At 40.9% G+C, this 12,846-nt stretch overlaps 1 protein-coding gene across 1 annotated transcript in view; it reads right to left on the bottom strand.

The window, feature by feature from the left end:
- Positions 1–1,476: 1,476 nt before the first annotated feature.
- The window catches only part of PPP1R1C (protein phosphatase 1 regulatory inhibitor subunit 1C), a 54,179-nt gene continuing 42,809 nt past the window's right edge, over positions 1,477–12,846 (bottom strand). Inside the window, 1 exon segment of the mRNA XM_074828303.1 lies at positions 1,477–1,960. Coding sequence (XP_074684404.1) covers positions 1,872–1,960 — 89 coding nt within the window. The 3' untranslated portion in view covers positions 1,477–1,871.

The raw sequence follows: 12,846 nt of genomic DNA, 5'->3' as shown, positions 1-12,846 counted from the left end.
TGTTTTGTGTTGCCTTTGAAATGTTGAGATTCCAAAGTGTTCAATACCTTGTCTTAGTATCAAGTATTATAAATCATGCACATTTTTCCATTTGCCCTTAAGCCCTAGACAGTCCTCATCTGAAGCCTGTGGCTGCTGATAACTAGCAAAAAGCCATTAATATCAAAAGTGCTTTATTAGCTAGCAACACAGATAGCTGGTCTGAGGTTAAACACCAATGACTGTTTTACAACTGAGAGTACTGTGGCAACAAGTGACTATGAGCCTGGTGCCTGCAGAATCAAAGCTGTGTCAAAACTGGGACCAGAGCCCAGCTCTTCTTGCTACCATTCCAGTCTTAATTTTGGGCCATTTAATCAGTTTCGGAAGGGTCATTTCCTTCTTTTTGTTGTTTGTGGCATAAAAAGCCTTCAGTCCCATAAGTTCTGTAGTTGGTTCTGTACAACAGGAGAGTCCTTTTAGTCCTTCTTGCATAGACATGCTGAGCTGCAGTCACACATACTGTTTGCAGTGTTTCTACAGAAAATGAAAACAAAGAGAACAGATACAGAAATACAGATGGAGGGTAAAAAGATGGCTCCCAAATATAAAGAAACACTTGTTGACCTGTTCTCAACAGGTCTTCATGGAAGAGTTTGGATTGAGAGTGAAATCACCATGCAAGGCATAGACAAATGGCTGTGTGCTTACATACACTTCATCTCTCTCTTTTTTTTTTGATAGCTCAGTCCTTTAGAAGAGACTTAAACTGAGGGTAAAACTTTGTATCAAAGGTAAAGTTAACACAAATTGACAGTGAATTTGCTTAAAAATTGGCCATTGATAAAAAAGGAAATGATCTGTCAAGTGTGACTTTGAAGAAACATGGTTTTCCTTCTCCACCTTATTTCATTTTATGCCATAGAGTGAAAATGTTGGTATGAACCATAGTCAGACTTCAACCAAAAACCCTATGGCTCAGACACATGCTAAATCACCACAGCTGGATAAACTAACATTTACTGGCTGAACCTGTGACAAACTCAAGGTAGACTGGTTCTCTTTCTCAGAGAAGGCTGTACCCTGTACTTGCTGCAGGTGACAAAGGTGAATATTGGCATTCCCTGTGGCTCAGCTGGTGCATGGATCCTGTTCATGGGTCTCACACACTCCTGTGCTTTCTCTGACTCCCAAATTGAAACTTTTTCTAATGCCTCCAGATAACAATGATCTCGTGTAAAGAAATCTGTTTGGGTGATGTGACTTGGCAGCCTCAAACCAAAAGAAAGACAAGTACTTTAAACGTTGCATATCCAGAGAGCATGGCTAAGAGTGTCTTTGTATCCTTCTCTACACTGAGTTGCCTCTGCTCACTTTGTTTCTATCTACATTACTGCAAGTAACTCTAACAATACCGGTAAAAGCTGCCCTTAGCTGAAAGGATCATTTTTATACAAACATTTCTCTGCATGCTAGACAAAATCACTGTACAGTGTGCAATCTTGTCTAAATGAACATATTATTTATTCTGTAGCTTTTAAATCAGTTTTATTTACAACAGGCCATAGAGTACAGCTCACACGCAGTAGTTAAGCTCTGGCAGTATTGACGTCAGGTCACTAACACAATTGCAAATTACATTTTTTAAGTCATAGAAAATGAAAGAAAAATGACTTTAAAATAACTGTTTGATCTTCGGGTACAAGGATCACAAAACACATTTGCAGGTGGCTGTAAAACCCAGCCGAGGGTGCTCCGCAGGGAGCCCCGGCGCCGCCGTCACGCTGAGCGCTGCGGTGTGGGGACACAAGCAGTGGCGAATGGTCTGAGGCACGCATGGCTGCGCAGTTCAGTCACTCTCCGTGACGGGGCTCGAGGCAACTCCATGCTGTTTAATGGCCCCACTCCTCTTCCCTTTCACTAACTCCCTCTTCTTCTTCTGGAAACGCTGAATCACTCTGACTCTTCAGATGTTTAATCCCTTAAAAATATAGAAGTCATGGTTAAAGTTGTGGTAGCTCATGTTGGACATTTTTTTTTCCTGGAGTAGAAACAAACGAAAAACCAAACTAATTGCAAGTTTTTAATGCCCATACCAACTTCCTTTTTCACAAACCTCTTAGTTCAAACAATACTATGTTTTATTTCCAACAGAAATATTCTCTTCCTTGAATATAGGCTTTTAGGAAATTTATCATGTTTTGTTAAAAAAACTGCTGAAAGACCCTTGTAGAAGAGAACAGTATTTGCTTCTCTTTTTTCCCTGCTAATCCTTGATCAGATTAGTATTGCCCATCTCAAGCAAGTTAAAAGTTTTCAACACTCAGACAGTAGGCATGGGAATTATTCTATGAGAATTTCAGCTTGAGCCTCTTTCTGAGACTGATCTGCTGAAGGTCATCACTCACACGGACCTAGTGCTCCATCATCACAGCTTCCCATGTGCACCAGAGGTCTTCTCCAGTGTGCGTCCCCATAATCTGCATACAACTTGCAGAGCTGTCCTGATGCAAAGAGAGCATTGCACCCAACAGAGAAGGAACTGCTGGCACCTAAGCCATGACAAGTTTGGATCATTTCTTACATGGAGAATGTATTCCGTTGACCTCCAAATACCACGTGAGGCTGGATGAAAAAGGTAAATATCTATCACAGGATATCTGAAAGTTTAGGTTTGAGGAAAGCTGTGCAGTTCTTGCTGCTGGCTGGTTTCAGCCAGCCACTGAATTAGACTCTATGAAAATAATCAAATTGCAAAGTTATTTTCCATGTCCCATGTTCAGTACAAGCAAGCAGACCTCAATGAATGGGCCTAATCTCATCTTCTCAGCTCCACCTTGGTGTGATAGAAGAATTCAAGCTAAAAAAGGAGGCAAAATCAAGCTAAAAAGATGACAGACAGGAGAGACCAGAGATGAAGGGTTGCTATTTTCAAAAAATCTAAACAGCAAATGCCTAAGATTAGTTTTTGGGTCCCCTAGTTTTTGACAAAAACAGTTGTAGTGGGAGCATAACTGTTAGTCAAAAATGTATCATTTCAACAAAATGTAAACCTGAATAAGATTTTCTGGTGTCATTACTACCATAACATGGAAATATTTTTGGTTTTATTACATATCATACATAGTTCTACTCACCATTTCTAATTGTCAGAAAGAAAAATCTTTCCTTATGCAGCAGTTATGTTTGTTGAGGAGAAATTGCACCCCAGCCACTTTAGATAACCACAGCTGGATAATCAAACACCCCACTGTCATAGCACTTGTAGAGGCACAATTTTCAAAAAGGGATGCACCTTTAAGGTATGCAGGGCAAGATCCAGATTACCTCAAATTGTGAGTAAGGGGAATTGATGGTGTACGTCCAAGAGTCATGGTCCCAGCGTCACTTAACTTGGAGGTTCCTACACTTCACTGTTTATGTCAACACCAGTCCAAAATATGGGATAGTTTTTTGCAAGTACATCACTTGAAAAAAATTTCAACATAAGTTATTCCAGTTCAACAAAGGTACAAATAACTAAAAGTAGGATCTTATAATGGGTTGTACAACAAGAGTGCAGCCAGCTCCATTTCCAAAAGGAGCCCATCACTGCTCTGTGCTGGGCTCTGGGCTCATCTCTTTTTTTCCCCCACAAATGACAATACCTGGTTCCCTGGGAAACTGTTGTTCAGATGTAAAACAAGCAAATAAATTAATGCTCCCAAGCCACAGTACTTGTGAGTGTTCCCTGCAATAATCAAACCATTTCAAATTAAGTAACTGTGATACATGAAAAAACACTTAGGGTGCTCAACTACCACCAAGCTGACCTCGTTAGCAACACCCTTTCATAAGACAAACACTGTAAATATGATTTCACCTAACTATAGGTTAATGGACATTCATTTCAAAATTATATTGTGTTTGTAGTGCAAGTTTGTCTCCTGTTTTTCACCTCTGGACTTACAGAGCCATTTCTTGCACATTCACAGTACCCATATAACAGCTACTATTCAGTACTTCAGACAGAAATTGCTAGGAGCCAGAATGCACCATTTTTTAGGGATTTTTTTCAAAGATGAAAAAGGGAAAGTTATGGACAGAAAAGAAGGCATGTGATGATGTACCATTAATATGGTGAAGCTTCATGGAATGGTATTTTTGGTAGGAGTGAAGACTTTTGGCAATGTGGTTTAATTACAATATCGAATGTGAAAATTGCAGGAAATGGACAGAAATGACATCAACGAGCATTTCCCATTGATTTTCACGTAGCAGACAACTATCAATCTTATTTAATGATTTTTCATAACCTCCATTTTACAGCCTGCCTTCAGCTCTGCCAGTTGTTTAATCCCACAGTGTCCTTTGGAAGTAAAGACGCACAGGTTTTCCTGCATTGACCAATAAGTGTACAAGACTCGATGTCATTACTCATAAGCTTCAAGATGATCTGACAGCATCAGGCTGTCAGAATTAACTGATCCCATGTGTGGCATTATGAAATAAGGTGCTCAGCTACACAATGAAATAAGTTAGCATGTATTGATGTACAGGTGATGAAATTCCTGTCAGTAGCAAATGAACATGCATGACAGAAAAGGCCGGTGGCTTTCTTGAAAAGATACATATTATGCACAAAGTGTCAGACTTTTACAGTGTAGAAAAATCTGGGGCAATAAAAGTACTAAGTTAACTGATAGCAATCATACTTTTAGATTAAAAGCCTATCTAGCTGCATAACATTGCAGTAATCCGCAGTGGCTGTCAAGGGTGGTCAGAAGGCATTGGAACTGGGCATGCCCAGGAGCACACTGGCATATCCATCCACAGCTCCTGCTCAGCTAAAACAATTCAAGAGAAGAGGCCATTCCAGCAGCTCTTGAGTGCCACTCCAGCAGAGTTATTCAAGCTGTGTGCCCTGCCCTTTGTCAATACAAAGCAAATGATAAGCAGGTAGTGAGATGGAGCTCTATCCACAGAGACAATTTTTTCTAAGTTGGATCTATTCATACCCAGTATATTTGTTTAGCAATATCTAAATTTCTTGCTGAAAGGTTACATTCTGCTAGAGAATGAGTGAAAACTCTGGTCACCCCAACCATTTTTACAACTGCTATTATGGTAACATTAATTTATTAGAAAGGGGATTTCCTTCTCATTTTTTCAGTAACAACATACAGCAGTAACACAGTTCATGCCCTCAGCTTTTTCAAATAGTAATCAAGAGGTACCAGAATGATGTTGTTTGGAGTTTGTTTCTATTCATTGATGAAGCACAGTAGTAAAGATGAGCAACAAATATAGACTTTAAGATTTTACTCATAGAAAAAACAAAACAAAACAAAAACAAACCAGGATATTTGGGGGGATATATGTGGGATAATTTAGAAGATATTGTTTGTACATACGGCAGATCCAAGTTAGAAACATCAAGCTACTGGTTCCACATAAACTACACAAGTTTCATAATATCAGCTGCAAATAGGCACAACTGCAAATGCTCATCCACAGAGTCACCTGTCTCATCACCGTCCCTTATGCTAGGCAGTGGGTAACTCTGAAACACTGTGCCTGCACTGCCCTGATGCCATTTCGTTTCTCTCACTACTCTGCCCTCCAGCCTGGGTTGCCCTGCCCTGCTCTGCACTTGCATGTGGAGGTGGCCCATGGTGTCCGAGCTGTGCCGCTGACCCCACCAGTCCCCAGTCCCCTCTGTGCCTGACCTGACTGCTGCTCTGCAACGTCATGCCCTGGCTGGGGCTTTGCTCTTTGCCTGAGAAGTCTGATAGCAAAAAATGCCCTTCCAGCCAGAAAGCTGCTCCTGCTCACCACTCCCTGGCAACGATTTTATACCCACAGCGCATTCAAACTCACTCTTATTCTGCCTTAAAACAAAGCCTGTCTGAACACTGCCTCTCGGTTTCTTTTTCCCTTCCCCCCCCCCCCCCCCCCCCCCTCCTTTTTATGCTTCTAAAGCCAGCAGGACAAGAATGGTTTTTCCTCAAAGGGCTCATATTTCACTGCAGGTAATTTAATCCAATTAATGCTGATGAAGAAACCCTTAATGCCAAGCCATATTCAGCAGCCGGGCACTAATACACTTTGAACTGGTAATTCTTTTTAGATGAAGTCACTGCCTCAAAGCATATTTCTAGATTACTTATAAATTATGAGTGCAAATGGGACAACTTTCTGGCATTTTTGCAGTCACATAATAACATCTATGCTGTTTAATCAACAGCTGTCTTTTTGCTTCTCTCCATCTGACCAAAGCACCAGATTAGAAGGCTAAGCAGTGTCACAAGATATGAAATAACCAAGTGCTCCTGAATTAAATATCTCCTGGAAAAAAAAAAAAATCAAGTAATTAAGGCAGCTCCCCATCTCAACTAATTAAGGCAGCTCCCCATCTCAACTAATTAAGGCAGCTTCCCATCCTATTTAACACTTCTTCCTTCACCCCGCTTCACTGCCCAAGGAACAGTGTTGACATTTACCAAACTCAGGATTGAAGTCTGGTTGGCAATTTGAATTCCCCAAAGTTTGAAGGGTTATTTAGTTTTATGATTTGGAGCTGAGCCTCTCTCTATCAAAAACACATTTCCAGATTTTCAGAAAGCAGTGAAAGACAGAGCTGAGCCACAGACAAAGCAGCCTGATTTTGAGTTTCAGAACTCAAATCACTCTGAAATTATCAAGCAAACAAACCTGGCCAAAGAGGATAATGGCCAAATAAAAATGTCTACTTTATGCCAATCCTAAATGAAATACGTTCTGGTTCCCTCAGCAAAAATGAGAATATCAAACCAAAAATAACATATTTCTGCCACTAAACAGGAAAAATAATTTTTCTTTTTTATGGAAATTTTATTTTGAATTTATCATTCAAATATGCTTTGACTCTTTCCTCATCTTTTTTTTTTTTTTTCCCAACTGAAATGAATTTTTGAATTAAAAAAACAACAGAAACTCCCCAAAACTAATGTCATATAAACCGGCATCTACCACAGATCTTTGGCTAATTTGGATGCAGTGGGAGGCAGTTGTGAAGGTGACAGAGCCCAGAAGAGCTGGCAGGTCTTCAGGGGCAGCCTCCTCCAAGCACAGGAGTGGCATATACTGGTACAGGAGAACAAGTAGCCGTATCAGAAGACCACCTTGGCTAAGCAGGTACCTCATGACTGAGCTCCAATGTCAAAAAGATGATGCATACTGTGGATGAAAGTCAGGTAAAAATGAGGAATATAGAAAAAAATACAGGCCCACAATACAGGGGTGGTGTTAGCAAAGCTCAAACTCGAGTTGAAAAGCAAAGGGTGTCAGGGGCTACAAGAAAAGTTTCTTCCCCTACCTTCACAGTAAAAGAAAAACAATGAAAAACAATGGGTCTGAAGCTGAGTGAAGTGAGCAGTCTAGACATAGACAAGATTGAGGTGTTCAATACCTTCTTTGTCTTGGTCTGGACTGAAAAGGTCTGCCAGGGCTTTGTGCCCACAGACAAAGTCCAAGGAGGAAAGGTTGACTCAGCAATCCATTGAAAAATCTTGACCTGCAGAAGTCACAGGGCTGGTGGGCTGCACGCAAGGGTGCAGAGGGACCAGCTAGTGTCAATGTGAGGCCGTTCTCTGTCATTTTTGAAAGGTTGTGGAAACCAGGAGAGATCCTCAGTTACTCACCATGCATTAAGCTGTGCCTGCAATACTGTATTTGCCCCCACCCCCATAAAAGAAGATGTTAATAGACTTGTTCAAATCCAGTGGAGGCCACCAAGGTGGTCAGAGAACTGAAGCACATGACCTGTGAGGGACCTGGGCTTGCTCAGCCAGGAGAAGGGGCAACTTTGGGGCACCTAACAGCAGCCTGCCTGTACCTATGGGAAGGTTACCCAGAAGATGGAAATATTTGGTCATGAATTAGAAGAGAGTATATTCTGCCTGGATATAAGAAAGAAATTATTTCACTGAGTATATTTAAGCACCTGTTTCCCAAAGAGTCTGTGAAGTCTCTCTCCTAGGAGGTTTTCAGTACTGGACTAGACAAAGCCTTGAGCAATCTGGTTAAATTTGGTGCTGATTTTGCTTTGTGCATCACGTTGGAGTATGTGCTTTCCCAAGGTTCCTTGCAACCTAAATGACTATATGATTTTACAAAATCAAAACTCAGTAAATCCATCTTATAGTTTATAAAAGTATGGTAACATTAACTGTGTGACTGAAGACTACATTTTGACCCAGGTGGGAGCTTCAAATGCCTCCTTTACCTGGAAAAGAGATGAAGCACCTATTTGCACCAGTCAGACTGATCTCAGGAAAAAGGTTTCTTTTCACTCCTTAAAACCATGAGGCCAGACTAAATCAGCATTTCAGTACTGATTTTGGGAAATATACAAACTCATAATTAGATTATGTGGCCCACTGTGAGCTATATATACCTATATGTGAGCTATATATGTTTGTATTTGTTCCCAAATACAAGGGATGAAAACAATGGGATTAGGGGGTTGCATTGAACCAAGTGCTACAGTATTTCCAAAATCAAGGAACATGGAACATCTCTTGCATGTGACAGATACACCTACAGACAAAATCTCACATAGAAATCACATCCCAGTTGTGGCCCAGTGCATAGAAATTTCAAAGAAAAGAATCTAATTTCCTGAGCTGGAGGTACAGGAGCGGGCTGTCCTGTAGAATAAGTCCTAGCACACCTACCGCCTGCTGCTGAAACAGGGCATCTTTCTGCCGGGGTTTCAGGGGCGGATCATTTGTCTCAGTCACTGTTTACTGGTGCAGGTTACCTGAGGACTGCTATCATTGTAGTTAAAAGAATATGCTCACTGCCTGCAGATGTAACAGATTTAAAAACCATATACTGGGGTAATAAAAACAAAGCCTATGCACTCCTGTTACAAAAAGAAATTGCTTTCTTGCTCATCTAGGCATCTGCACAATGAAAGTAACACAGACTTTGAACACTTCATAAGATGTTTTGCCAGATGTTTCCAGAAGTATTGAGTGCTACACGTGAGGAAATGTGCTCCCTTCAGCCCGTCAGTTCTAGTGCGAGAGCACCAAGGCTCTCCCTGCGACAGGCACTGCGGTACAGGTACAGCGCAGTCGGGCACAGCACACAGCCCTTGCTCCAGGCATCTCCGCGCTGTGAAAAGCATGAAACACTTCCTGCTGTTGCCACCTCCAGCAGAAGCTGAGGCCCGTCAGAGCTTGCCGGAGCAGCTGCCTGGCAGAAACTTACTTCCACAGGAGCTGAGCAATTATTAAAAATTTTCCCTCTCTGTGACTTTGATCAGTTCAAAAAACTACAGCTTAACCAGCCTCCATTCTCAGCATTTTCTGCTTCGTAAAAGTTGTTTAGACAAAGCAGGTTTAGTAATCTTCGAATTTTCATTGTCAGGTGCGTGCCAACTACACTGCTAAATTTATTTAAATGTAAGAAATACATGTCTTGTCTTTCCTCTGCCCCATTTGGTGAAGGTATCAGAAACACAGCTGTCATTACTGGTCAAGGTCAAACTCAAAGCCTACCCTCTGCAGACACAGATCCTAGGTACTTTGACCTTCTTGATAAAAAATTCATTTCTTTGGCCAGAAAAAAAATAATTCCTACTATGTAAATTTTTTGTTTTAAACAGCTGAAATACAGAAGGGTATATATTCCATGCAAGAAAAGGACAGTAAGCCATTAAGAAAAATGCTGTAGTTCCCAGATGCCTATTTTGAGCTTTCTCTTGTTTCCCCTTTACATAAATGACCTGCTATCTCTCTCCCTCATCTGTAAATCAAGTCCTGAAACCTTTAATCCATTTTTACTTAACTGGGTAGTTTAGATAAGCTCTCCTTGCATAAAAGTCAGAGTTCAGTGTTTAAGCTTTTGTTAGTAACTCCTTAAAAATCATTACTCCCCATCCCTAACCCTACTTGCCTCCCCAGCTGCCACCCAACTCTTCTTCTCCCTCTACCGTTCAGCTTACCAAGAATGATGCCCACTGATTCCACCTAACCTTTCCACACCCACCCCTTCACTACATCCTCCACTTCCTTTGATCAAGTTGCCCTTGGACTCAACCTGAAGGCTTTCTGGCAAAAGTGTCCAGTGATCTCTGTCTTCATTTTTTCCAACTTGATGTCTTTGCCTCTGACACTTCTTTGCCCTGGTTCTTCTTCCACTGTTTGTAACACATTTGTTATTGTTGTCCTCTGATGGTCCTTTTCCCTTTACTTCAGCCTCTGAGGATGGGTGGCAGAGGCTGCAAGTTTTCTTCTACTCTTACAGCACTCCTGATCTTCAACAGTGTACTTCTCAGATACAGAAATAATAAATGCCCTTATAAAGGCTCTGATGGAAAGAGTTTCTTCCTTCTGTCCAAATTAAAACTCTAGAGTATATCTTTGGCGGAAGCTTGCGGCAGTCTAAGACATTATCTCAAAGTGATTAAAACCAAGCTCTTGATCTGCAGTCCTTTCCAAAATGCTTTGTTCATCTACTATGGACAACACCATCATTCTTTCCTGACAGTCAGACTTACATATTTCTGATTTCTACTCTTCTCTAGATCACCATATCCAATTTTCATCTGTCTTGCACATTTTTCTTGCTTAATGTATCCAATATGGTCTTTACCATTTATCCAGTCATGGAAACTCTCCTTATCCTGGGGTCTTCGCTACTACCACATCTCCTTCTCTAAGCTTTATAAACATTGCTTTGCTCCTGCATTCAGCATTCTGCAGTTACAATCACCTGAATCATTTCCACGATCACTTCCTATGCCACCACTAAGCAGCTCACTTTTCCTCCTGAGTTTCCTCCAAGATATTTCAGACTAATGGTGGCTATTTATGCTTTCAAGGAAAATGAAGTTTATTCATATATTATGAGCACCACCCACTCTCATCTGAAATCAGGGACCAATAGAGCTTTGGCACTCCATTTGCTAGGATTTTAAATGAGCATTTTTCATCCCTTCTCCTACATTGTACTGAATGCTGGAAAGATAAAACTATCAGCCTCCATGACCACTTCCAAATCCTCCTCAAAATTCTCAGTTATGGAATTTGAGAAACAACCTGAGAACATTCAGTTGCCAGCATGCTGAGACAGACTGTCACATTCCTCCTTAACGCTCTATCTGTTCCTGGGTTTGAATTCTACACCCCTGCTGGGAGTTTCCTGGTGCAACAACTGACTTCTGTTAAATGTTTGAACAAGGTTTAACGTGGCATAGTCCTAATCCCTGGTGTGGGTTCCTGGGTGCTATGTTAACATCAATACAATATAACAAACATTGGTGATCAGTGGGGGATTATTGAGTGTGAACTAAGAGCTAGACCATGACTGATGTTTGTATGTAAACAGAAAGTGTGTTTTACATACCTTTCCTTGTGTTTCATCATTCTCACCTACAAGAATGGCTTCAGTCTGCCAACCTGGAAGCAATTATTTCATTCTGCTGATGCTCATGTTCATAAATCATGCCAGATCACCAGTGGCAGGAGGCTAGCCCGACTTCCAAGTAGGCACAGCACAAGAGCAGCAGCCCAGACTTGCTGAGGGTGGCATCCCTGGTGTGTCCCAAGGCAGCCGCTTTCTTGGGTGGTCCCTGAGCCATAAGTGGTCCAAAGAACATCAAGAAGCAATCTGTGACATGACAGCAATAAAACACACAGACCCCGACCTTGACAATTCTCATGTGTGTGAGTGAGCAAACAGAAAAAACATGAGGGAGAGAAGACAAAATGAAAGTAAATGGATGTGGAAAATTTTGCTTTATAAATGTGGGCACTGTGAACAGTCTGCTTGATACAGCCTTTGGAAGTTTTCCAAAACTTAGGTTGTTCTTTGTTGAGAAAGACTGAAAAATGCTGCTCTGTGGAAATCTCTCAAAGGACTCTGAACAGTGCCCATCCCTGTAAGCTTTTGTTAACCAAGGTTTCATGGCAAAGTAAAACTAGTCACTTGAAGCTTGATAACCAACATGCAAAGGTCTGCCCTTACTCCTGTGGTCAAAGAGTTATTACACAGGGCTTGATCCCACTCTTCCAGAAGTTAATGAGGCTTTCTCTTGCTGTTTTCAAAGAAAGAAGAGTCAGCTTTTGTAATTGATCTTAACTTCCAGTTATAAAGAAGAAATAACTTCAAACAGCTACTGTTTATTTACACAGAATCTATGTAAAATACTATAAATTAATGTTTTATGTGGCTTTAAAGTTTGAGGTATGAGATAAACAAAGTGACACAGAAAATTGGCACAGTAAGTATTCTCAAACTCCTGTTTAGATTATCCAAGGAAAAGCAAAGTCAGGCTGTTACTCTGTCCTTTATAGTTGACGGTGTCTTCAAAGACCAGCAGACATGGTGGGCCTTCAATGTTTAGAATAAACAGAATCTGAAGCACCAGTGTGGCAGTTCAAACTATGCTGACATTTTAGAAAACTATAAATCAACAAAAAATCTTGTGTGCTACATTACTTTATACCTAAGTTCAGGCTGAGGAGGAGAAAAAAAATGATCATGTGTCTGTTATGATTATGAGACCAAGATATTCAGTTATGCAATTACATCTACATTTTTTTTTTTTTCTCTGATGTGCATCTCTTTCACAAGTGCTGATGATTAAATCAAAACAAATGACCTGAAGCATTGGCAAATATGATGGGTTTATGTAGGTCACATATCTGATGTGGAACAGATCAGATCATCAGCATATCCAGCAGGTCACCATGACCTCATAGATGTTTGTGAATGATCATTCGGAAACCAAGCAACAAGGACTGAGTGATTATCTAAATGTCTGCTGGTTGTTACTAACTCTTCTCTTAGCTCCAGCCATACAATATTCAGTCCTTACGGTGAGCCTTTTAAATG

Source organism: Strix aluco, chromosome 6, assembly GCF_031877795.1.
Source record: "Strix aluco isolate bStrAlu1 chromosome 6, bStrAlu1.hap1, whole genome shotgun sequence".
Classification (NCBI taxonomy): domain Eukaryota; kingdom Metazoa; phylum Chordata; class Aves; order Strigiformes; family Strigidae; genus Strix; species Strix aluco.
The sequence above is the reverse complement of the archived record's forward strand: the minus strand, read 5'-3'. Positions and strand labels throughout refer to the sequence as shown.